The sequence below is a fragment of the Opisthocomus hoazin genome, chromosome 3 (assembly GCF_030867145.1).
Source record: "Opisthocomus hoazin isolate bOpiHoa1 chromosome 3, bOpiHoa1.hap1, whole genome shotgun sequence".
Taxonomy (NCBI): domain Eukaryota; kingdom Metazoa; phylum Chordata; class Aves; order Opisthocomiformes; family Opisthocomidae; genus Opisthocomus; species Opisthocomus hoazin.
In genome coordinates this window covers 55,317,333-55,341,089 of record NC_134416.1, presented here as the reverse complement: position 1 = coordinate 55,341,089, position 23,757 = coordinate 55,317,333, and the positions used below count along the sequence as shown (strand labels likewise).

General features: G+C 40.3%; 1 protein-coding gene across 4 annotated transcripts in view; it reads left to right on the top strand.

The window, feature by feature from the left end:
- Positions 1-23,757, top strand: part of MIB1 (MIB E3 ubiquitin protein ligase 1) — a 104,465-nt gene that overhangs the window by 60,126 nt on the left and 20,582 nt on the right. For 3 of the 4 annotated variants that reach the window (XM_075416343.1, XM_075416342.1, XM_075416340.1), the window contains 3 exons: positions 16,378-16,510; positions 16,893-16,979; positions 19,768-19,929. In XM_075416343.1, coding sequence (XP_075272458.1) covers positions 16,378-16,510; positions 16,893-16,979; positions 19,768-19,929 — 382 coding nt within the window. The remainder of the gene's footprint in view (positions 1-16,377; positions 16,511-16,892; positions 16,980-19,767; positions 19,930-23,757) is intronic. The other variant, XM_075416341.1, reaches the window with a different exon arrangement.

Sequence of the window (23,757 nt, the reverse complement as noted above, 5' to 3'; positions counted from 1 at the left end):
TGCCATGCTTTTTTTTCTAGTCTGATATAGAACAATGGATATTACTAATCTGTTAAATGCCCTAAGCACAAGCTATTTAAAACACTGTTAAAAGTAAATCTCTGAACTTTAGCTTGTAGCTGGTGTGGGTCACAAGCAGTACATGACATATTCTGCTTGCAACCTTACTTAAGGATCTGTCTTTCCTAATCTTAAACTTTCCTGCTCCACCTAAACTGGAGTTTTTGTGGCTTCAGGCTGTGGTGCCTTATATGGAATACAGTGCACTGAATTATCTTTAAGGTCAAATATATAAATATGTAATGTTATTTTATAAAAGTTAAACATATATTCATAAACGTATATATGTGCATATGCGTGTATATCTGTACTTAAAAAAATACTGTGTATGTAAGTATAGACAAAGTCCACATCCATCTTCCTTGTTAATGATAATAAAATAAATGCCGGTGCCAAGTGCGTGGACACCACAATAAAGTGAACTAGATTGCTATAGAATTTTTTACAGTTGATATCAGACAGGTATTTGGAACCAATCTCATTTTCAGTGCAAAACCAATTCTGCTTCTTGCTTGAGTTCTGACCTTTACTAACTGTAGGGAGGTAGATCTCTAAGAAAAAACCCACACAAACGGTGCTGAGAAGGGCATCTGAAAGTTTTCCATTTTCTGTGTGAAAATAAATATATTCTATTTTAAACATTTGAATGTTAGATAAATATTTTAAGAAAGATAGCGATTTATGTCAAATAGCTTAGATTTTTCTCAGCACTTAATCTTCCATGACAGTTTGGCAGTGTTTTCCAGAAATCAAGGTGTACAGTGTGTTTTGGAGAGCACATCCTATTGTTAGTGGAATACTTCTCCTTTTAAGATTTGCTTCTCTTCATACTTTGTGAATTGGTACAGAACCAGAACTTCTGTTTTTCATGCTAATGTGTAATGTTAAAATGTAGAATGGATGTTATTCAGTTTATGCTATGTAGGTAGCTTTAAACTTGTGCATGGGAGATAGGGCTAAAGGAGATTTTAAATGTATTGTGGGGAAGTGAAGATTTTATTTAATACACGGTTTCCTGTTGATGATTTTTAGCCGAGTCAGTCATATTAAAAGTGCGTTTATTTTGGACTTTTTTTGAAGTAGTGTGAACCTCAAAGCTTGGCAGACTTTGCTTCTTCAGTGTTAATGAGATTTTTTTCAGACAGAAAAAAGGAGAGTAGAATTTGAAAATACTGTACAGATTGGTTATTTTTGCCATGTTATCAACTCTTGGTTGTGTTTGATCTATTCGCATACCTGTGACTTCAGATTTTTTGAGCTGGAGACGTGACTGTGAAGTGTAGGCGTGTTTTATATCCGTTGCCCCAGTTAGTTTTAGATTTGCATTGTGTCTTGTGAAGAGAACTTTATTGACACTGCAGCTAGCATCTTAAATAGAGGCTGCTTTTAGAGCTGACCTGACTTTGTACACACGTACAACTAGTTCTTTCGAGCAATACATTCTACTGGACTTTAAATCAAAAAAATTAAAATACTGGACTAAGATGCAGATTTCATATATTGCTGTCCAACAGCAAGGAGTATGTCATCTTTATGTTCATAAACTCACAAGTAGGAGATCGTGGTATAAAATGGAATTACACTTTTTCCCCATGGTTGTCTTGTTTAGTATATTTATCCTTGGTTTTAGACAGATGGTTTGAATTGTCTGGCAGTGGAATTTTTAACTGGTTTTAGTGATGTATTTGAGAGGTTGGGTTTCTCACCTGTCCTTAGTGTTAATGAGTGTCTCAGGGACTTTTGTGTTGTATTGTTGTGGAGGTCCTCACAGAGACAAGCTGTGAGGTAATTGAAGAGTTGTGCAATTAGTTTCTGAACCAGCAAAAGGGATTTTTTGCTTTCATATTTGCAGTTCCAACAGTAAGTGTAAGTTGAAGCTTAATTGAAGCTGAGCATGAAAAAAACCCCCACACTCCTAAAACATCTTATTAAAGTATTATGTCAGAAAATGCTTTCAAAGAAAACTTTTGTTCAAGTTGATTTAGAGAAAGAATATAATCTCCCTGAGCAGACCTATAATTAGATGGCAGATTAGCCTGTAGCTGTTGAGGTCGGTGACAAATTTATTATCTTTAAATAGTAAATAATAAGCCCAGCATGTGCGAGATGGCAAATACAGTTCCTACCCTGTGGAGTTTCCTCCCTAGTGCAATTAGAAAAAAAAAGAGGGGGGAGGAGGGGGATGGGAATCACACACATACACACGGGAAGAGAGGTGCCCAGAAAGCAGACTTGCCCTCCATTGCCAATACTTTTCATGATTGGTTTCTTTTGATCAGGTTTTTTGTTAGTTCTGTTACAAAGGTCAACAAACTTAAGGAAAAATACAAGAGACAAGAAATCATTGGAAATATGTTTATTTCACTGTTTACTTATCTTTATAAATGTTGTAAGAGATCAATTTTCACTGAATATAGACAGAATATTGAAACACCAGTAGCTGTTTATTTACAAATACAACCTTGAGATTTTGAAATGTAGAATTTGCTACACTTCTTACTACCTTCTATCTTCAAACTGCCTAAAATAATTGAACTCATACGCAGAGAGGACTGCGTATTTACTCTGAGCAGACTTAGTGTCCAGTTTTATAAATAAGAGAAATCCTGGAGTGATCAATGCATAGCTACAGCTGGTTGAAGGGGACCAAATCCATTGAAGAGGTGATTTGGTTCCATTTTACCAGCTTTAGCAAAGCATTGCAGTGCAGTTAGGTTGTAATTCAGCAACACATTTTTAAGTACGTGAACAGTTCACAAAGAACATGTGGCTTTCTTCTGTGTTACACGTTTTGTTTCTAGTCAATGCAAATATAAATTCCTTCGCTAATCTGGAGATGGCAAAATGGAAAGCTGTGTACCAGAAAAGCCTGTACAGTGTTTGTTCCTTCCTTGCATATTTCCTTGAGGCTCTTTGAATGAGTCTCAAATCAAATTCTAGTTACAGTTTCAACTTTTTTCTGTCTGCAATAATGACATTCTAGAGTAGTGACCAGAAAGTGTAGTCTCAATTTCTACTCACGTAGAGCTCCCTTGCCTCTTTATGTTAAACTTTACTGGGAAGAAGGTTTCAGTTTCCCCCCCGCCCCCCCCCCCCCCATTCATTTTCTGGCAGGTTCCCTTTTGCAGCTGCTTTAATGCTGTAGTTGGTTAGCACAAGTATAAATGTCAAGTGCTTTCAATTCCCTTACTATATCTCTGGATAGTGTTAACTTTTTGGGAGTGATTATATAACATATCAGGATAGATTTTTTTTTTTTACGCTAATCGTATATGTAAAAATGTTTGATGCCAGAAGAATACAGCTTTTAAAGAATTCTCTGGGGTTGCGTCTGATTTCTTCTCAATTAAGGTCCTTAATACATTTGTGCATGCTTACGTAGCTTTTTTTATGTTGTATGCTGAATTATTTCTGAGCTTTAAGTAGGAGGCAACCTTAGTTCAAGCCATTCACTAGTAATGAGTATGTCAAGTATAGTCTACATCTGTTTGTTGTGCAGTCTGATGCTGGTGAGAAGATTTATGTAAATATACTCCCAACACCATGTATCCTAATAGAAACATAGCAGGTGTGTCACTTGGACTTAAGCATTAAAGATGGCTATAAAATTAGTTTCTATTTTTACCAGTTATAGAGGAACTGTTTTACAGATACAGCTGCTCAAGTGCACTTTTGGATGGCAATACAGTTTCATGTACTGGCCATATCGGGACAAAAAACGGCTGTGGAAAAAAAGCCGTGTAGCATTCGATAATGTCAGCATCTGTTATCCCTGTCAGTCACACAGTTGAAATGTTTGAGTTACAACTGTGTCAGCAGATGCCCAAAGTTCAACGTGTGCTCGGTTAAAATTGAACAGCTGATCTAAGTGATGGATGTGACATTTTAGAGTGACTGGATATGTATTCTTAGAGATATGCTAACATGAACTAGCAGGAAGCAGTGTCAACATGTAATTTTAACTTTTGTATCACTCTGAACTGTCACTTTGTTTCGGAATAGCGTTGCAATGTTATACAAAGAAGACAAGAAAGAACACCACATGATGAATTCTTACCAAAAACCTTTCAAAATAAATTTAAGCTGTTAAAAACTTGGTGTCATTATATAGTGGAAGCCAGATCATTTGGTGGTGGGGAGAGAAACGCTTCAGGAGAAGCAGCAAATGCTCAGCAATTAACCCTTCCATAAAGCTGTTGGTAATACTAAATTGCTTCTGTGAGCAAAATCAAGTTCAGCAGCATCGCTCCATTTAGAAAAGCTACTACAATTTGATTTGTTTCCCACTATAAACCAAGTTTTAATTTAGATTGTAAGATACTGTAGTCTTCATGCCAAAATATCTGCTCATAAGAGAAACAGCTTTAAAACAAATATTAATATTTTACTTAAGAAAATGGTTCTGATAAGGTAATGTTTTTTCTTGTATATATGTTATGCTGTAGTTGCAGGGAATAAAAGTAGCAGGCTATGTATAGTATTAGCTGTTTGAGTATTATGTGAGTAGTTAAAAATAAGATTCTCCATCTAAAAATGGTGCGTTGCCTTTTTTTATTTTTCTTTTTTCTGCTTCCAGACATTTTAGTAAGCACAGGGGTACAGTTAGAATCTTTAATCTGGGCCAAATGTGCCTGCTTATCATGGACGTATCCTATTTAAATAACTGCTTTTAGAAGGTTGCTGTTGTGAATAGGAATGGCTGGATTGATGAACCAGGAGGTCTTCCCTCATGTTCTGTCTTGTTCCTTAATTTGGTGTTGAGTGTCTTTGCTTAGGGATAGTATGGGCTGGTATATTTTAATTAATACCTCTTTTAGAACTTGGAACTGTTGCATGACTGTTTTTCATGTAGTTCGTCCAGTTTTCTGGATGCTACAAAGTCATATTTTCTTAAATTCAGATTTAAAATAAATTGAGCTTATTTGAAAATAGAGTTTAAGATAACTTACCTTGTAGGTTGCAGTTGTCATTTGTGTTTTCATTTAGGAATCTGTCAATAGCTTTAATCCGCTGACTAGTGACTGTGGCCTAGAAATCTCTGTATTGTCACTTTCTGTGCATAAACCTGACACTGCACTTTGTGTCGAAGAGCTCAGTGACCATAGTAAGTGCTGATTTTGAGAAAATTCTAACTTAAGTCTCATATATTACATTGCAGAAGTTATCGTGCTCTTTTATTTTGGCTATCCTTTTCCCTAAATCACAGCCTTAATTTTCTAGCTGTTTCTACTTGTGTCTTAGTTGCAGCCTGTAGATTAAATATTCTATGCTAGGTGTAAATTTAAATATTACCATCTGAAGTACACAGAACAGGCTGTGATTAATAGAACAATGGCTTGTTTTAAATGAGATACGTTTTGATAGTCGGGCTTTTAAGATTAAGTTAGGATCTATGAAGTGAGGAGTACTGGTAATGATAAATTTTGCAGCTATCCTGCGTTCTTAATTGGTGTATGTCAAGGGTTCCTTTCCAGACTTGTTTTGAATTCTTTGTTTACAACTAATGTTCTGCTTATCAGCTGTTAACAATTCTTTCTACCGGCTTTTATTGTCACTTAATTTAATGTTTTGTGATTTGTTACTAACAAGTAGGAGTTATTTTGGCAATAGCAACTGACCCTTAGCAAGTTAATTTGTCACATGAATGTCATTCAAACAAGAGGGAAACCTGTTTCTTCCAACAGCTGTTTAGTTTCCTCTTACTGGTCGTTCTGTGCCTGCCAAAAATACATACTTCTTTACATTCCATAGCATTGTATGTTCATATGGGTACATAAAGAAGTATGTACTCTGAGCAGGTACACATGGAGTTGCTCGACTACCTGTCAGATGAACCTGAAAAGTATTTTTCTGCTTTCCGTTGCTGTCATTAGGTAAATCTCAGGCTGACAGTTCTTTGTAAGAACAATGTTATGATAAACTGACGGCAGAAGATCAACTTATTATTCTAACTGAACTTTGCAATGCAATTTACCTGCACAGAGGCTGAAAAGCCAGTTCTAGTTCATTGTTCGGGGATGGCATGGACATTAGAAGTGCTTTTCCAGACTTTTGCAGCCTCTTGCTGTTTGTTCTGAGTGACCACGTTTGAGCATAGAGTTGAATTGCTGGTAGCTTTGCAACATATTTTCTTGGAATTTGTAGTTGTATTCCAGTGTAAAAACTTCAGCTTCCTCCCAGGTCTTCTGGCAGATTTCCATGCTGGTGTACAGTTTGCATCTGGTGTCCTGAAGAGAAGTATAGACTTATCTAATTATGACAGTTATAAACTTATTTTCCTACACTTCCCAATGCCACTTGCATGCTTTTTGCATCCCAGCTGGTATTCTGCAAACTCTGTGCAGGTTTATACTTATTTCAACTGTAGTTCAGAATGGGTTAAAAAAAATAAAAATTGCACATGCCACTGGTGATTGTGCGTATTGTAAAGATGATGACATTGAATTAAGATAAGAGCCTCTAACTGCTGTGACAGGATTTGGATTGTTAGGCCAAAGGTCACATGTGAAAGCTAATACCTATTCAACACTTCTGGAGGCAGCTTTTCTCATAATTTTTAAAATTGGCACTCACCTGCTTCAGTCTAAATCTTGTCCACACTTGAAACATTTATGACAACTAAAAAAAAAACAACCCCACCCCTCAAAGAAACAAACCCCAAGTTTAACCCTGTTTTGCCAGACTCCGTGCACCTTGGTTTGGAATGGTAGTTAAATATTTGATGTACAGTATGGATTTGGCTTCTAAGGGGCTGTCAGATACAGCTTATGGTTGCTTAATTTGCATTTCAGGAGCTGACCGGGGTTACAGTAAAGAGTAAGCTTCGTCTTCACAGCATTAGAAGGTAAATTTGAAATAAGCTTAACAATTAGTAAATGTGAGAGTCGTAAGGAAAGCTGAGAGCAGAGGAAGTAAGAATTTCTGCAGCTCATGACAAAAACCTAGTGCAGCTGATAGAGAGCAAATCAGAGTGTAGCAGCAGCTAGCACAGTACTACAAGGAGAAACAGCAATGCAGCATTAGAATCACAGCAGTCTCACTCTAGTTTTTAAGTAGGTTGTTTTCATGTACATCTGAGAGAAAGCACCTTGAAAAATTTTGCCGAGACCTACTTGAGAACTCGGCACTGCACTGCCACGCTGTTTATTAGATTTTCTTTTTAAAGTTGGCATTTTTTTTCAGTTGTGCGCAGGAAGAGAAGAATAGATTTCACTGAAATGAACAACCAGTTAACGGCAGTGCAGTTTTAGAGTTCATCTTCTTTAAAAAGAATTCTGCCTACCAATCAAGTTGGGGGCTTTTTGCTATGAAATTTGGACTAAATTTTTTTTTTCCAACCTGCTCTTTACACTGCAAATGCTTGGTACTTTAACACACTCAAAATCAAGCTGTTCCCAGAGCAGAGGGATTAATATAACAATGAAAATAAAAACCACCGTTCTAGTCAATAAGTTACACATGCAGAAAGTCACCGGCATCCTTTAAACGTGCAGCAGAATAACGCCGGTCTCCTGATGCTCCGTTACCTGTGAGGTCAGTGTCACGCAGCGCTTGCAGCTGGAGGAGAGGGGATGACCTAGAGGCAGACACCAGCAGCAGCCATCTCCTCCCGAGGGCTCTCGCTCTGCTCGCTGAGTCAGCTCTCCCGTGCGGGGGGGAGGGGGGGTGGGGGGGCAGTGTCGGGGCGTGCGGTACCTCACCGCCTTAAATAGATAAAACTTAAATGGGGGGAGAGGGGAAAAAATAAAAGCGCAAAGAGCGGTGCCTAATTGGCACCCGCTGCCTTTCTTGGAACGCTGAAATATGGATGATGTTGCATAGAAATTATACCTTGTGTCTGCTGGACTGAGAGTTAAGGCTCCGGGGATAGGTGCCAGGAAGCCAAGGGCAGGTGAACTTAGCCCGCTGCCGGCTGAGAATAATCGCAGGCAAAAAAACCCCAACATAACACAGAAACCCATCAACAAAAAAACTAAAGCCAAGCCCCCAAAAGTTGGAGTCGCTTCCAAAAATAACGAAGGAAAAAAAAAAAAGTCGGCACGAAGGAGGAAAAAAAAGCGCGATCGTCTCCCCCCTCCCCCGGCAAGGGTTGGTTTCTCCGAGCTCCCGAGGCAGTGCGCTGCATCTCTTCCCGCCCGAGGTCGCGTCTCCGGGCCGCGCTGCGGGCAGGTCCGTGGCGAGGCCGCTCCCCGGCTCCGGAGGCCGCGTCCCCCGCTCGGAGGGTACCGCCGCACCCGGACGGCTTTATAGGCGGCCGAGCGTTCGGAGCACGCACTCCCGGGCCGGCGGGCTCGCCCGCGCCTCGCTCTTCCCTGACCATATTTAGTCAACCATTGCAAAAAATAGTCTCCCGCCTGTCGATCGTCGATCCGGCGGCGGAGGGAGCCCCGATCCGCCGCTCTGCCGATCGATTGCGCAGCCTCCACCGCCGCCTGGGCCCCCCCGGGGGAGGCGGAGGGGGGGGGGGGGGGGGCGGCTTTCAGCCCTTCGGGTCGCGCGGCCCGGGGGTTCGCCCCGAGCGAGCGCTGCTGCCGGTGACCTCCGGTGAGGTGCTGGCTGCGCTTGGGAACGGGGCGGGGGGTTTTGCAAACCTTTGCTTCAGTTAGTAAATTCATATCATTCCGTACTATTATGTTTTATATATATATATATATATAAATTCCACACTGTTTTGTCTGTAACGCTTAGCTATCAAATTACTTCTTAAAAATTCACAGATAAATTAGGTGCTACTGTTCTTTGAAAAAAAATCCAAACGCTTTAGAAGAAAAGAATAAAAAAATAAAATAAGCCAAGTGAAGAGCTCCGTCCGCTAATCTTTCGTGTGTACAAAGCTGGCCTGTGACAAGACCGATAACTACACATTTAAAATACGAAAAGGGGGGTGTTCATATTCATAGAGAGTGTATTGAATGTTTTCTTCAGAAAAGAAGAAAGTAACTGAAATTCGGCCACTTAAATACAACACTCAGGAACCCAAATAGTTGAAGACTTGATGACTTTCAGACAAAATTCTTTATGTTGCTCAGGAGCAAGAAGAGTGAAAAAGCTGAAAATATCTCAATCTATAATTAAACTTATTAAATTAAAATATCTTAATGAATATTGATATAATTAGTAGTTACTAATATATCAAAGTATAGTACTGTCAGGTAGAGAGGGAATTGCAAAGTCCTAAACCGACCACTATCTTGGATTTATACTTTCCTTGCGTCCTCTTTCTGTCTTGCCTTTGTCCCGTGCTTGGTAACCACTTACCCTGTAACTTCTGCTGCAGTGTAGCTTGCTCGTAAAAGTCACTTTTTTTTCATTTCTCTGTCTCCAATTTTATAATCATACACAAGTGTTGTGTAAGACCCAGTACAGAACACGTTATTGTGAATTCCATGTGAATTTATATACCTCGTTGTTTCTTTTAGCTTCAAGTGTATTGAAATCAGTTTTTTTGAATACCAGGAGATACTGGAAAATACAGAGAGACAAGAAGAAGGAAACAGCCTGCGTGCTTAAGCTTATACTGAATGAGCCATCTGTCAGATATGAAATATTGAACTCCAATTTCATGATACAGAGTGCTCAGTAATAGCAGTCTAAGGTATTAATCTGTTCTTTGTTACTTGTTCCTGAGGGATGCCCCCTGCTTCGTTCTTCCAGTGCAACTCCCTGTGCTGTGCAGCAAGTGTCGTGTGAACCAGGTTGGGGCACTGATTTGGCTTGAAGTTGCGTGCTGACGTGCACTGAAGATCATTTCGTTGCCAAAAATAGCACTGTGCTGCTCCTGTGTTACTTCTTGCGCTGTGTTGGTACAAATATTTCTTTGGCTTCACAGTGAGCAGGCTCAGAGTACTGTTGCGTATGAGAAATAATCCAGCAAAAAGGGGTGACTTTTTAGATGCTGTATTGGGACCACTTTTGGGGGCATTTGCATGTCAGACTACATAGCCTTAAAAGAAAGCTTTGCAATGGGAACTGTCTTTAGATCTGATCTCTTCCTACTGCTGTGTTAGGATGTAACAGGAAACAGCTGAACAGGTTTAGCTGAGCCAGGGGTGGGAATAAGCGGAGAATTGGGGGGGGGGGGGGCGGGGATGTTGGGGGAATACTTCAAGTTGGGATTGCTGTAAAATATATTACAAAATCGTGTCACACTGAGACAGTGGAAAGCTGGCCTGAGGGAGGAGAAACTTGTAGTAGAGAAACTTGTAGTCGAAAGTGCACTGGATCGTTACAACCCCTAGAGGTACGATTCCTGATGAGCTTACGCTGATCCTATGACTTTGCTTCTGGAAAGGGCAGTCTGCCCTCCCTGCAGCTCTAGCTCCATCATTCTCTTATTCCTATTGCTTGTAGTGATCGTGAAGTTGCAGGGTGAGTTGGATTCTCTCATTGATCTGTCTGAAAGCAAACTTGCCAAATCGAGAGTCTGGCAGGTTGCTTCACTCACTAGACAGCGGCGTGTCTGTAGAGCCAACAGAATGCAGGAATTGAAGTGCAGAGGAAAGCAGGATTGTGTCTTTCAGTAGCCGTGTAAGTTAGATGTACTTACGCTGATTATTAAGTAGCCTCTCTATCAAGTTCTTTTAAAAAACCAAACAAACCCCAAAAGGCCAGATAAAAAAAACCACCCCACCATCATCCCACAAACCTCCAGCCTTCCCCATTTAAACCATTTTGCAGTCAAATTGCAGCTGGTAGCAGAGAATCTCCTCTAGTTTTTCTTTATATATTTTTTTTAAATGGGATGGAAGGATGCCTTTGCAGTTAAGAATGCTAAATCTGGAATCTTTGCTATACAGCAAGGTGCTAGTTTCATCTTGCTTACAAGTACTTTTATCTTGTAGATTTTTCAAATATATCCATTACGGTATGTGGCATTCTCAGGTAATGCTGATGAGCATCTGTAAAAATTCTGTAAGTAAAATACTGCATAAGGAAAGAGATTTTTGTATGTAGGTTGATGATGAATAATATACCATATGTTAAAACTTTTGGTCATAATGATTTTTTTTTTCTGCACGTCCAGTGTTGGTGTTGAAACAACTACTCTATGTGGCTAAAAATGATTTGGTGTATTGTTCAGATCAGTGATGCATTTTATGTTGCAAATACAAAATTAATGCTGTTAAATTTGCATTCTGCTATTATTTGTAATTTAAATACATCATATATATGTTAAGCTGTGGTTTCAGACTCTAAAACGCTCAATTAAAAAAAAATACTCGTGGCAAGGTCAAATTAAAGGTGCATTCAGCAGCAGCATTTGCTGTTATTCAGCTACATCTCAAATGAAATGTAGCACACTATAAAAGGGTGTTTCTTCTGCCAAGTCATTTTTGACTATTAGAGCCTGGACTGTTATTTTAGGGGGACAAATGATGTGAATTATGGTGGGCTTTATAAGTCACTGTACCCCTGACAGCTGGGCCTGGGAAAGCAACAAATACCTTGATCTCAGGCCCCCTGTACACACATGTGCAAAGAACTAGTTTCCTCACCCCCTGCAAAGCTTTTCAGACAACGTCCTCAGAAATTTTCCCTGAAGTTTTTCTTTTGATGTCCCATATAGAAAATTTCAGAACTTGCAAAAGATCATCCAACTGAAAAAAGGCTCGAAATATTTATCAACTTCCTGCTAAGCTGATAATATTGCAGACCAGCAAATGCCAATGCTTACATGCTACAATTTTTTTTTTGTTAGTAATGCTGTAGTAATAATTTTCAAATAGCATAGTGATGACATCATTTTGGTGTTTTTGTAAGGCTTTTGAATATCTTATCAATATTTTTGTAGCTACTCAATTAGCCCTGTAATCTGTACAGTTGAATACCCTGAAGATGGTAGTCTGAATAGTTTTCTTCAGCTGATTTCACGGTCATGGATGGTTACCTTTAGATTTGCTGATTTCTTAATCTTTTGAATGCAAGTACAGAGGAAGTAGTTTGTGGTCTGTTTTAGGGTGTACAAGATAAAAACAGGTTTTCAGGCCCACATCTGTGTGGTAGTCCTGAAAATGAAGCAGTACAATTTGTTTTTTTCTTTAGTGCTTTATGTGGAAAAGTGAATCAAGAATTATTGTGTGATTAGCATGTGACGTTAGTTCACTAACGTGACTGTTCCAGTGAGTACTGTTCTGAATGGTAGCCACTTAGTTAAGTTGTCAGAATTTTCACAGCAGCTCTAGAAAATCCTGCAAAATAGAATAGCTGTAGGAAGGAAAGCTGCCGTGTGAAGGCACAGAAAGAAACCAGTTCTCAGCTAATGAGAAGGAAGATGCAGCCACTGAACATCTTAAAAGAATTTGCCATTTGTAGTATTTTAATGTCTTGCCTAGAAGAGAGATGTGGTCTCTAGCTTGCATAGCCAGAAGCAACTGAGGAGTAGCTACTGGCCCTCTGATGCTTCCCTGTGAAAAGTAAGACAAAAATCTGTTAAATGTAGAAGCTGTTTGGTTTTTTTGGTCCTTCTGTTCTTTCAGTAGGATGAATGCATTTTTAAAGCATCCAGCAATGTAGCTGGCATCTCATTTATTTGAAAGCAAGGTACGGTCTTACCCTGCAGATACTTTACAGTTGAGCTTCAGATTAAAATCTTCCTGATATTTGACAGAAAACTGAATAGGAAAATATATGAGAGAGGATCTCGTAACGCTAGCGCTCTTGCAGATATTTTGATGAGTGAATTTTTTCATAGCATACGACATATGAAGTCAGTTAATTTCTTGCTTTTCTCTCAAAGATGAGAGTTGTTAAGGAAATGGCAACAGTAATGTTTCTGAAGTGTATTCACTTCTCAATGCATCTGTTAAAGTACGTGAATGCACTTTAAACATTATTTTATCTCCGTGGAGTTGGCAGTTTCCTTATTTCCTTGCTGAAGAAAAGGATATAAAATATCATCCGAGTTGGTTAGCATGGTTCCTTGCATAGTAACCAAAGTTACTTTGGAGACAAGATGACTACATTTAGAGAAACACACATTTGAGTGCTGATGCCTTCCTGTAGCATTCCTCAAGTTGTAGTTGCAGTTGTAAAAAAGTTTCTTGATCTTGGGGTTTTTTTTAGGTGGTCGCTGCCCCATTGTTTACTGGTCACTTACAGTGGTCATATTGCTTATGTCAGTGATAAGGAATTTTCAGATGTTTTTTGTTACGCTTTTTAGATGATCCACAGTAGATACTCCAGAGTTTTATGGGATCTTTGGAAGCACTGAACCCTGGCACTTGAAGATAAAGATCTTACATGGCGTGATACCCTGTGGGAAGCCACTGTACAGAGTAGACTGGCTTGTTGTGCCACTGGTATTGTATGCTCTTGAGGCATGCTCTGTATCAGCCCAGCTTTGTGAAGACCTGACGGTGGTATGTCCAGCTACCATCCAGATACGATGCGAACCACAGTGCTCCAGACTCGCTCCCTCTCTAAGGCAGCTAGAAACAGTTCTAATGTTGCGAACCAGAGAAGTATTTTCAAACCTAGGATATAAATATATAATTTCATTACAAAATAAGTGATGTTTATCAATGCAACTAGTATTTGTTTTGTTATATTTAGTAAAGGTCGGTAAGTTGTGTTTTACTAAATTATACCCTTAATTTTGGAAACTGCATAAGTGAATCTCTCAAAGAATTAATGTTGGGCTTTGTTTTGTTTTTTTTTTTTCCCCTGCTCATAGAATGGTTTGGACTGGAAGAGGACCTTTAGAGGTCATCTAGCCCAACCCTCCTGTAATGAGCAGGGACGTCTTCAACTAAATCATGTTGCTCAGAGCCCCGTCCAACCTGGCCTTGAATGTTTCCAGGGATGGGGCATTGCACCAGTCTGGGCAGCCTGTGCCAGCGTTTAACCACCCTCGCTGTAAAGAATTTCTTCCTTATATCCAGTCTAAATCTGCCCTCTTTTAGTTTAAAGCCATTACCCCTTATCTTGTTGCAGCAGGCCCTGCTAAACAGCCTGTCCCCATCTTTCTGATAAGCCTCCTCAAGATACTGAAAGGCCACAATCAGGTCTCCCCACAGCCTTCCCTTCTTCAGGCTGAACAGCCCCAACTCTCTCAGCCTGTCCTCACAGAAGAGGTGTTCCAGCCCTCTGATCGTTTTTGTGGCCTCCTCTGGACCTGCTCCAATAGGTCCATGTCCTTCCTGTGCTGAGGGCTCCAGAGCTGGACACAGGACTCCAGGTGGAGTCTCACCAGAGCAGGGCAGTGTCACCTCCTTCAAGACGATATTCTAGTCTTTTTTCCTAGCAAGTGACAGAGCTGTAGAAGACGTTAAGAATAGAAGCTGAGCAATGGTTCACAGTGGGCAATGTACAATCTGTTAAGTGTCGTTGTCTTATTTTGCTGTGTTGTAAGTGATTTGGACTGTGAGGAAGTGAGAAGTTTAGTCCTCGCAGGAAAACAAGAAATCCTAAGAGGCTGAGAATGCTTTCTTATTTATTTGCTTACCACAAGAAAGCTGTGACTGTGGTGGAGCCTGAAACGACTGAGATAACCCACGGGCTGGAAAACGCATTCGGTTCCTGGGCAATGCTTATGTCGGCTCTGCTGAAGGCGGAACTTCAGCGCAGCCTGGCTGTGGATGCTCCACACTGGTCATGGGTCTCCCGTGGGCCTGTGTGATCCTGTGGCCTGAAGATGCCGTTACTTAGTTGTGGTTCCTTCGGACGCGCTGAATCTGGGGAAAAAGGTGACTGTTGTCCTGTGACTGCCGGGACGGTGTATTAAGAGTGTGAAACTGCGGATTTATTGATGCATGCTTAGTGCTTTAGCAGGAGAGCATGGGGATGCTTAAGAAGTCAGGGTCTGTTAAGATAGCATCCAAGCATGTAGGAAGGAGTGCGTTCTTACTGGTACAGCAGTCTACCTCATGGACTCTTAATTGTGCTTTCAGGAGGGTTCGTTAGAGTGAGCTATTCCCAGAACCACAGCTTTTTGTTTGTTTGTTTTATAGGAAGCTTGTTGGTTTACTCTAAAAGGGAGTTTAGGAGTGAATAGCACTTACGCAGTGTGTATGTTCAAGGTGGCAGATTATCGGAATAGATTACCTCAGTTATTACACCACTGTCAGCTTATTGCTATCTGTTGAAAATACTTTTAAGTAAAAGTTGAGACTCGTTTTGTGAGGATATTTCTGAGATCCCGTGTTTTAAATGTCAGGTGGCTAATGAAGAACTATTTAATTTAGTTATAGTACCTGCCTTGCTAGACTGCTAGTATTACTTGGGTTTTAAAGTTTGAATTTTGTGAAGAAGCTCTGTTTCTGTTGTAAATAGCGTGTTGCTTCAACAGTAGGGAAAGATTAGATGACAGAAGAGGTTCCCTGGAGTGAGATTATAGCAGTTTCTGGTTTTCTATTTGTCTCTGAGGAACTGTCATAAGGGAGCTGCATGTACTGTTTATAAAGATAAGACAATAAGGGAATTAAGTTTGGTTAATTAGCTATTCTAAAAGCTAAATGAAGACACATGGGCTTGAGAAAAGTATATTTCAAAGAGAATACGAAATTGACCGTTTTGTTTATCTAGTGTTGTGCTATTAATAGCCTTAACACTGTAGTCTCTGGACTTCCATGTCTTTTAGTCTGCTTGAATACTCTAGTAATTGGGTTGCTTTTCCCCACCCTTGAGTTTAAAGTGTAAGACAATAAATCCACTTCCTTTGGTAGGCATCTTGGTAAGCACATATAGAAGTGGGGTGGAGTACTAGACACTGCCATGGTATGTATACACAGCCACTGTCTGTTATGAAAATTCCTGTGTTCCACTAATATTCACTTTACAGTTTCAGCATTTATTTTGTCTGTGCCTAAGAGGTCTCACTCCAGTTTTATCCTGGAAATTGAAAGTCTTAAATGTTACAGCCAATGGCATCAGTTTATAAAGCAATGATTTTAATGAAATCTAATGTGGTGGAACTTGCTTATTAAGTAGTTAAGTAAAGAATGCTATAGGGATTTTCAGGGAGAATAACTTCTGTGGTCTATGTTTCAGAATTTGTTTGAATACTTTTTAAAGGTAATTTTTACTGCTAGATATCATTTCCTCTGAAAAAAACCAAAAAAATCTGATTCCCACACTCTGTTTTGGGTATTGTGTGGTTTGTTTGTGTGCTTTAACTGGAAGGAACTGAACATTAAATCATTATGCTTTGGAACTGTCCGTATAGCTTTTCACTAACTTTCTCTTTGAAAAAATACTAATATTGTTTTAGCTACTACTACTTTGTAGTTCTGAGAGTGAGTATTGTTTTATTGTTGTCCAGTTGTCATTCAACAAATACATTATACATGCATTTATGCCATATCTGTGTATTTATTTCAGTGCAATGCGTGTATTGTTGTCCAAGTTACCACGACCATGGATTGTTGATGAAAAAAAAGATGATGGTTACACTGCCTTGCATCTGGCAGCTCTCAATAATCACGTGGAAGTGGCTGAACTTTTGGTGCATCAGGTAAGGCTCTCTTCTCTGGAGGGTTTAAATGTCACGCTTCAGTTAACCATCTGATGCGAAAATAGTTTGCTGCTTGACACCTGCAGTCACCATGCAGAAGCGATGGAGCAGGGAAGGACATGTGGTGACCTCTAAAGGTCAGACTTGCCTTTGAGATCATTACAATGGCCTAATGGTGTAGAGGGACTGAAAAATTTCATACCTAGTTTGTTTCAACAGATCAGCATCTGTGCAGCAAATAGTTGAAGTATTGAATAACTTCTGCTATGAAATCTCCAAACTAGGAATCCTATTCAGGGTCATATTCAGTGCCCTGATCGACTGTCTTGCTGTAGATGAGTAGCTGGGATGATGACACTCTAATGCTTTGAATGTCTTCCAGGGCAATGCTAACCTGGATATCCAGAATGTTAACCAGCAGACTGCTCTGCACCTTGCCGTTGAACGACAGCACACACAAATTGTTAGGGTAAGCATCTTATTTGCAATAAGCCATATGGTTAATGGTACTTGACTCAAGCTGATTGTAGCGGTTGAGACATAGGCGCTTCATGAACATTTAAAAATTGATTTAGTAACATGTAGCCATTGAACGTTTGTATCATTAATTTTGAACAATTCTGAAACCTGCCAACTTTCACAGAAGGTCAGTAAGCAATATGAAGGACATTTCAGGAATACTCAGTATTTGTACATGTACATTATGGTTTCCTCTATGCAGTTGCCAGTTCCAGCATCCCTCCTTCATGGGTAAGGCAGAATGTGTTCCTCTGTTACTTGTCTGAGTCTTGTGGTCCTGTAATGGGACCTTCAAATAGCATTTTTGATGCCTGTTACTGTATCAGTAATTACTCTTGCTCATAGCTTTTGCAGATTGTACCTGTAAATGAAACATCTTTTTATGACTTTAACTACTTTTCAGTCTTCTGAGCGTGTAACTTTCCCCGTTCTTAGCTTGGGAGAGCTATAAGCAGTAACAGAGCTACCTTACTGGTGAAAGTAATGCTATTTCTGTTGGTTTTGCTTGCATGGTTGCAAAAGTTAATGCTTCAATTTAATAGAACTTTGTTGCTGGCACAGGAAGCGGGAGTCTGGCACAGCCCGTTCGTTCTGGCCTGTGTGCACTGTCCATATGGGACCTGTGTGACTTAGTGTTTGGATTGCTGGCGTGGGCTGTTGAGGCTCAGAGAGAGCAACTCGCTGCTGTAGGAGATGTTCCCTATGAGTGAATACAGTAACCTGGCTTTGGCTCTCCATAACTTTTTGTAATTTGTAGAGTGAGAGTCATCTTATTTTAAAAATGGTCTCTTGTTCAGGCCTACAGAGACTTGTCCCCCTAAGCAGACCTATATCTGCAGTTCTGCTTAGTGTTACTTTCCTGTAAGGTTTCTCCATCTCCCTGTGTTGATGGATCTGATCCCATTACAGTGAAACACGTGATATGTCTCTGTATATGGAACTGTCTGCTACCAAAAGAATGGTTTCCTAGAGTCAGTGTTGCTTGCATCCTACAAGGTATTCGGCAGATATGTTTAGTGAGCTCTTATGCCCTTTTGGAACTGACCCAGTACCTGGGAATACAATAATAATGTAGCAGATGGGCAGGAAGGTAGGCACGTAGGAGAACTAGCATAAGTATTGGACTGACGTGCTTATATCCGAGAGTGTTTAAGTGAATGACCCCTTAGAGTATCCGTACTTCAGAGTTGGATTAACTTTGAGAAGTCCCAAAATAACTCATGCAGCCATGCAAAGAACGTGTTGGCTCCATATTTCAAAATTAATTCCTGTTGGGTACCTTCCAGGGCTGGGTTGTACGCTTAGGCATCTGTGGAATAGTGGTCAAAGGTAGCAGGGTTTTTTTTAAAAGGCCTGCTGCCATGACAAAGGGTGGTGATTGGCTTTTTTCTAATTATTTTTTTTTAACTTCTGCAAAGGCTTTAAATTTCCATAGAAGCCAAAGATTCCAGGCTGCTATGAAAAGAGTCCTCATATAGATTTTCTTCAAGGAGAAACTCTTCAGCAGTGAATAGCTAGTGGCAGATACAAGACATGAATATGAGTACGAAAAACTGGGCTAGAGTAAGTCCATTTAGAGAGAGTAAGAGGTTGGGGGGAGACTGTTGCAACTGTTAGCTGGTTTTCTTGGTTTCACTTGTGGAAGAAAACATTGGGGAAAATGGTAAACTGCAGCAAATTACAGGCGCGTATTTACTTGAAAATTAAGTTCTGTATTCCTTTTAAGCTATTTTCCTTTCAGCCTTTTCTAGAGTCAAGAGATTCTTTGGTTCCAAGAGGCTGAGACCCTTGCAAGCATGTGGATTGCCAAAGAGGGAGATCGCCCTTCTTGTATTCCTGTTTCTAGGCTATACCTTTTGTCTCTGCTGCTAATCTGAATTTTGCAGAGTGGCAAAAGCTCAAAATGAAAGTTAAAACCTCAGCTGCTATCTGCAGGTGTCTGAATAGCAACAATGACAGGGTTTCATTTTCAGGGTTAATTGTTATTTGACAGCATGAGTTGATTTGTTTTGTTTAACAGCATATTTAAGAAAGTTTTGGTGCATCGAGTTACAGCTGTATGTGAAGGCAGCATGAAAAGGAGGCCCTGTGCAGCCTTGTGCTTGCTTTTATGTCATGTGACCTGGAACCTGTGTCTAAAATTAGCCGTAAAGATGAGTCTTAACAGTTCCTTACTTTCCAAAGTGTTCAGAGATAGTATTTAATAGTGTCAGTGGTTTTTATGTCTTCTGCTGAGTTAGAATAAACTGAAGTACGTGCTTAACTACTTTGCTAATGGGAGGATACTGTAAATTAAGTTGTAAAGTTCAGCGTGGTGTGAAAGTGGTGGTTTTTTAGGTCATCGAAACCTAATAGTAAAGAATATATCCATATCTAAATTATTGCCCACTTGTTCTGTTTCTGATATATTGCTGTAATCTGTTACATTGTTTGTAGGGTGTCTTGTAAGAATTACAAGTTTTGGACAGTAGAAAGAGTGCTCTAAAATAGCATCTCTTGTAGCGCTTCCTTGGAGCACAGGCAAGCATTAGGCTTCTGCTGAAATAACCTTGATATTTGAAAGAGATAAATGCTTCAGCTGAAGGCTGAGCTCGAAGTATGGAAAGTAGATTTAAATAAACTCAACTGTGAAGTGTAGACCTCCTAGAGCATCCTAAACAGTAGTTTCACTGAAATTAGTTTTAAAAGGAATAAATAGCGCTTTTTTGAGTTTGAAATTGGGTTCTTTTTCTTTTCAGCTCTTAGTCCGTGCAGGTGCTAAGCTGGATATTCAGGATAAAGATGGGGATACTCCCCTGCATGAAGCCCTGAGACACCACACGCTGTCACAGCTTCGCCAGCTCCAAGACATGCAAGATGTGGGCAAGGTAGATACTGCTTGGGAGCCATCAAAGAACACAGTAAATAAAATGCATTTATTTATTCCTTTTTTCCCTGTACATTTGTCTGTTTGTCTGGTTTGTCTAGTTCTGTACTGTTGAACTGGTTTTTGACAGCAGAAGTTATGCAGACATTCTGCATTGGACTGCAGCGTAGGTAGAAATCACATTGGAACATGTGGCTTTTCACATGTAGTCATTGTCTTTGTTAAAGAAAAATATGGATTATTTAGTTCAAAATATTTTTGCAAATCTGTCTTTCATAGTGAACATGTATGGCTGCCAAAAAATCAAAAGTAACTTTTTAGCAAAGGGAAATAAACAGTATTACAGTGCAGAATAAGACTGAAATTTTTTTCTGTGATTCGGTGTCTTGCATGTCTTTGTAGCTTTAATTGTTTGGCTGCTTGTATAACCTTCTGAAAGTTTATTCTGTTAGAACAAGGCATGCTTAATCTTCGTGTGTTCATTGTTGTGCATCTTTCTGACAGAGTTCATTTCAGAAATTGTGCTGTAGTAAGGAAATAGTCAAAGAGAATCCAGGTAATAAAGGTCAAAATATTTTATTGAAAAAAGAAATGCTCACGCTCAAAAAGGTATATGAACAGCATATGTAAAGATGAAGTTTATTGTTTTGTATTTTTGCAACGGAGAATTAAAATTCTGGAGTGAGTGGGATTGAGAAATGTGAACATTTTTTTTTCTTGAAATATTAAAGATGGACAACATAACAGTGGATCAGATTTGCTGAATCATTAGTTACCAGTGTCATAATATTTTTTTCTAATTTATCTGTGGGTGATAAGTTTTGCATTTCATTCGAAAAAACCCCACCAGCTTTATTAAAAAGCCTTTGTTCATAACAGTAATTCCACTGTACAGCAAAGGTTTTTCAAACTGGTTACTTAACTCACTGAAATACACTGGAATAACCTTTGAAAAGAGATGTAAAATAGGAGTGGCATATGTAAGAAAACACTTGTGTCATTTAAGTGAGAGGAAGAAAGCAATTACAGCTCAGTTTTTTCGATGATCTGAAATGGACTCTGTGAGAGGGTGGCCAAAATAATTTGTGTATATGTATTTAATTGTGAAATGAATGAATGGGAGATAAATACTTTTTCTCTGATTCAGAATTTCATCAATAGGTTTCTATGTTACCCATCTCGTTAGTCACATCCTCAGTGAAACTAAAGTTCTGTTTTGAGTGTTTTGACATAAGAAGCGTGGTCTTTTCTACTGCCTTTCAAAATGTTAGGTTTGAGGGATTTAATGTTTCAAAGAATAAGGGTTTTTTCAAGTTTCATTTGAGCTGTATCGTTGGTTAAAAAAAACTCTTTTAGAAAAACTATCTTCAAAATGTTGTTTTGTGGAAAATAGTAAATGAGAACAATACTTGTACGTATCTACCTTTATTTAAGTAAAGGTAAAGTAAAAATGCTGTAAACTAGATTTTAGCAGTAAACAGTTTTGATAGTAAGCCACCTTTGGCCCAAAATCATATGTCAAAAAAAGACAGAATCTAGGCTGCTAAAATATGTGCAGGCATCTGGACCTTTAAAGCTACGCAAAATTACATTTGTAATTTGTCTTGTGTAGAATTACAGTTACAGGTGATGGGTAGTAGAGGATAAATAGGATTAATAATTTAGTCTTGGAAACAGTAAGGGGTTGTTTTTTGTGAATATGATAACTTAAATTGATGGAATCTGTATTTTTTTGGATTAATTTTTATCAATTTTTTAAAGATTGGGAAAACATGTCCTATTCCTTTAGACTATGTGATAGCAAATCTGGTACATAAATATGTAGTTTTTCAGAGCTTATTTTTGCTTGGCTGAATTTTAATTAACTTTGGACTACTGTCCTGAAGACACCGAACTACTGAGCCCCGTAGGGTGCCTCTTTGTAGTACAGTACTTCAACAAATAATGTTGGGTTTTTTTCAGTTGAATAAACTGAAAAAGAACAAAATTTTCACTTGCAGGATTTTAGATATTTTTGGTATTTGATAAAGTTGGTTGGACAGCAACTTCATGGAAATTCTACCATTTCTTACTTTTTGCTTTGAACATGGTTTAAAATACAAATCATAGAATGGGTTGTCTTGGAAGGGACCTTTAGAGGCCATCTAGTCCAACCTCAGTGCAGTGAGCAGGGACGTCTTCAACCAAACCAGGCTGCTCAGAGCCCCGTCCAACCTGACCTTGAGTGTTTCTAGGGATGGGGCATCGACCACCTCTCTGAGCAACCTGTTCTAGCGTTTCACCACCCTCACTGTAAAGAATTTCTTCCTTATATCCAGTCTAAGTCTGCCCTCTTTTAGTTTTAAACCATTACCCCTTGTCCTTCAGTCTTCAGTGCTAAGACTGGCCCTCAGGAATCCCAGGCCCCGGAGGTAAGAGAAGAAGCCTACAAAGAGGACGACTTTCCCTTGGTCGAGGAGGACTGTGTGAGGGATCACTTAAGCAATCTGGACGTCCACAAATCCATGGGCCCCGATGGAATGCACCCATGAGTGCTGAGGGAGCTGGCGGATGTCATTGCTGAGCCACTCTCCATCATCTTTGAGAGGTCCTGGAGGACAGGAGAGGTGCCCGAGGACTGGAGGAAGGCCAATGTCACTCCAATCTTCAAAAAGGGCAAGAAGGAGGACCCAGGGAACTACAGGCCCGTCAGCCTCACCTCCATCCCGGGAAAGGTGATGGAGCAGCTTATCTTGGAGGCCATCATGAAGCAAGTGGAAGAAAAGAAGGTTATCAGGAGTAGTCAGCATGGATTCACCAAGGGGAAATTGTGCCTGACCAATCTAATAGCTTTCTACGATGACATGACTGGCTGGGTAGATGAAGGGAGAGCCGTGGATGTTGTCTACCTTGACTTCAGCAAGGCTTTCGACACAGTCTCCCATGATATCCTCCTAGGGAAGCTGAGGAAGTGTGGGCTGGATGAGTGGTCGGTGAAGTGGATAGAGAACTGGCTGAATGGCAGAACTCAGAGGGTTGTCATCAGCGGCGCTGAGTCTAGTTGGAGGCTGATAACAAGTGGTGTCCCCCAGGGGTCAGTACTGGGCCCAGTCTTGTTTAACTTCTTCATCAACGACCTGGATGAAGAGTTAGAATGTACCCTCAGTAAGTTTGCTGATGACACCAAACTGGGAGGAGTGGTGGATACACCAGAAGGCTGTGCTGCCATTCAGCGTGACCTGGACAGGCTGGAGAGTTGGGCAGAGAGGAACCTGATGAGGTTCAACAAAGGCAAATGCAGGGTCCTGCACCTGGGGCGGAACAAGCCCATGCACCAGTACAGGCTTGGGGTGGACCTGCTGGAGAGCAGCTCTGCGGAGAGGGACCTGGGTGTCCTGGTGGACGACAGGTTAACCATGAGCCAGCAGTGTGCCCTGGCTGCCAAGAAAGCCAATGGCATCCTGGGGTGCATTAGGAGGATTGTGGCCAGCAGGACGAGGGAGGTTCTCCTCCCCCTCTACACTGCCCTGGTGAGGCCCCATCTGGAGTACTGTGTCCAGTTCTGGGCTCCCCAGTTCAAGAAAGATGAAGAGCTACTGGAGAGAGTCCAGCGGAGGGCTACGAGGATGATGAGGGGACTGGAACATCTCCCCTACGAGGAGAGGCTGAGGGAGCTGGGCTTGTTCAGCCTGAAGAAGAGAAGGCTGCGAGGGGACCTAATAAATGCTTATAAATATCTGAAGGGTGGGTGTCAGGAGGATGGGGCCAAGCTCTTTTCAGTGGTGCCCAGTGACAGGACAAGGGGCAATGGGCACAGACTGAAGCATAGGAAGTTCCAGCTGAACATGAGGAAGAACTTCTTCCCTCTGAGGGTGACGGAGCA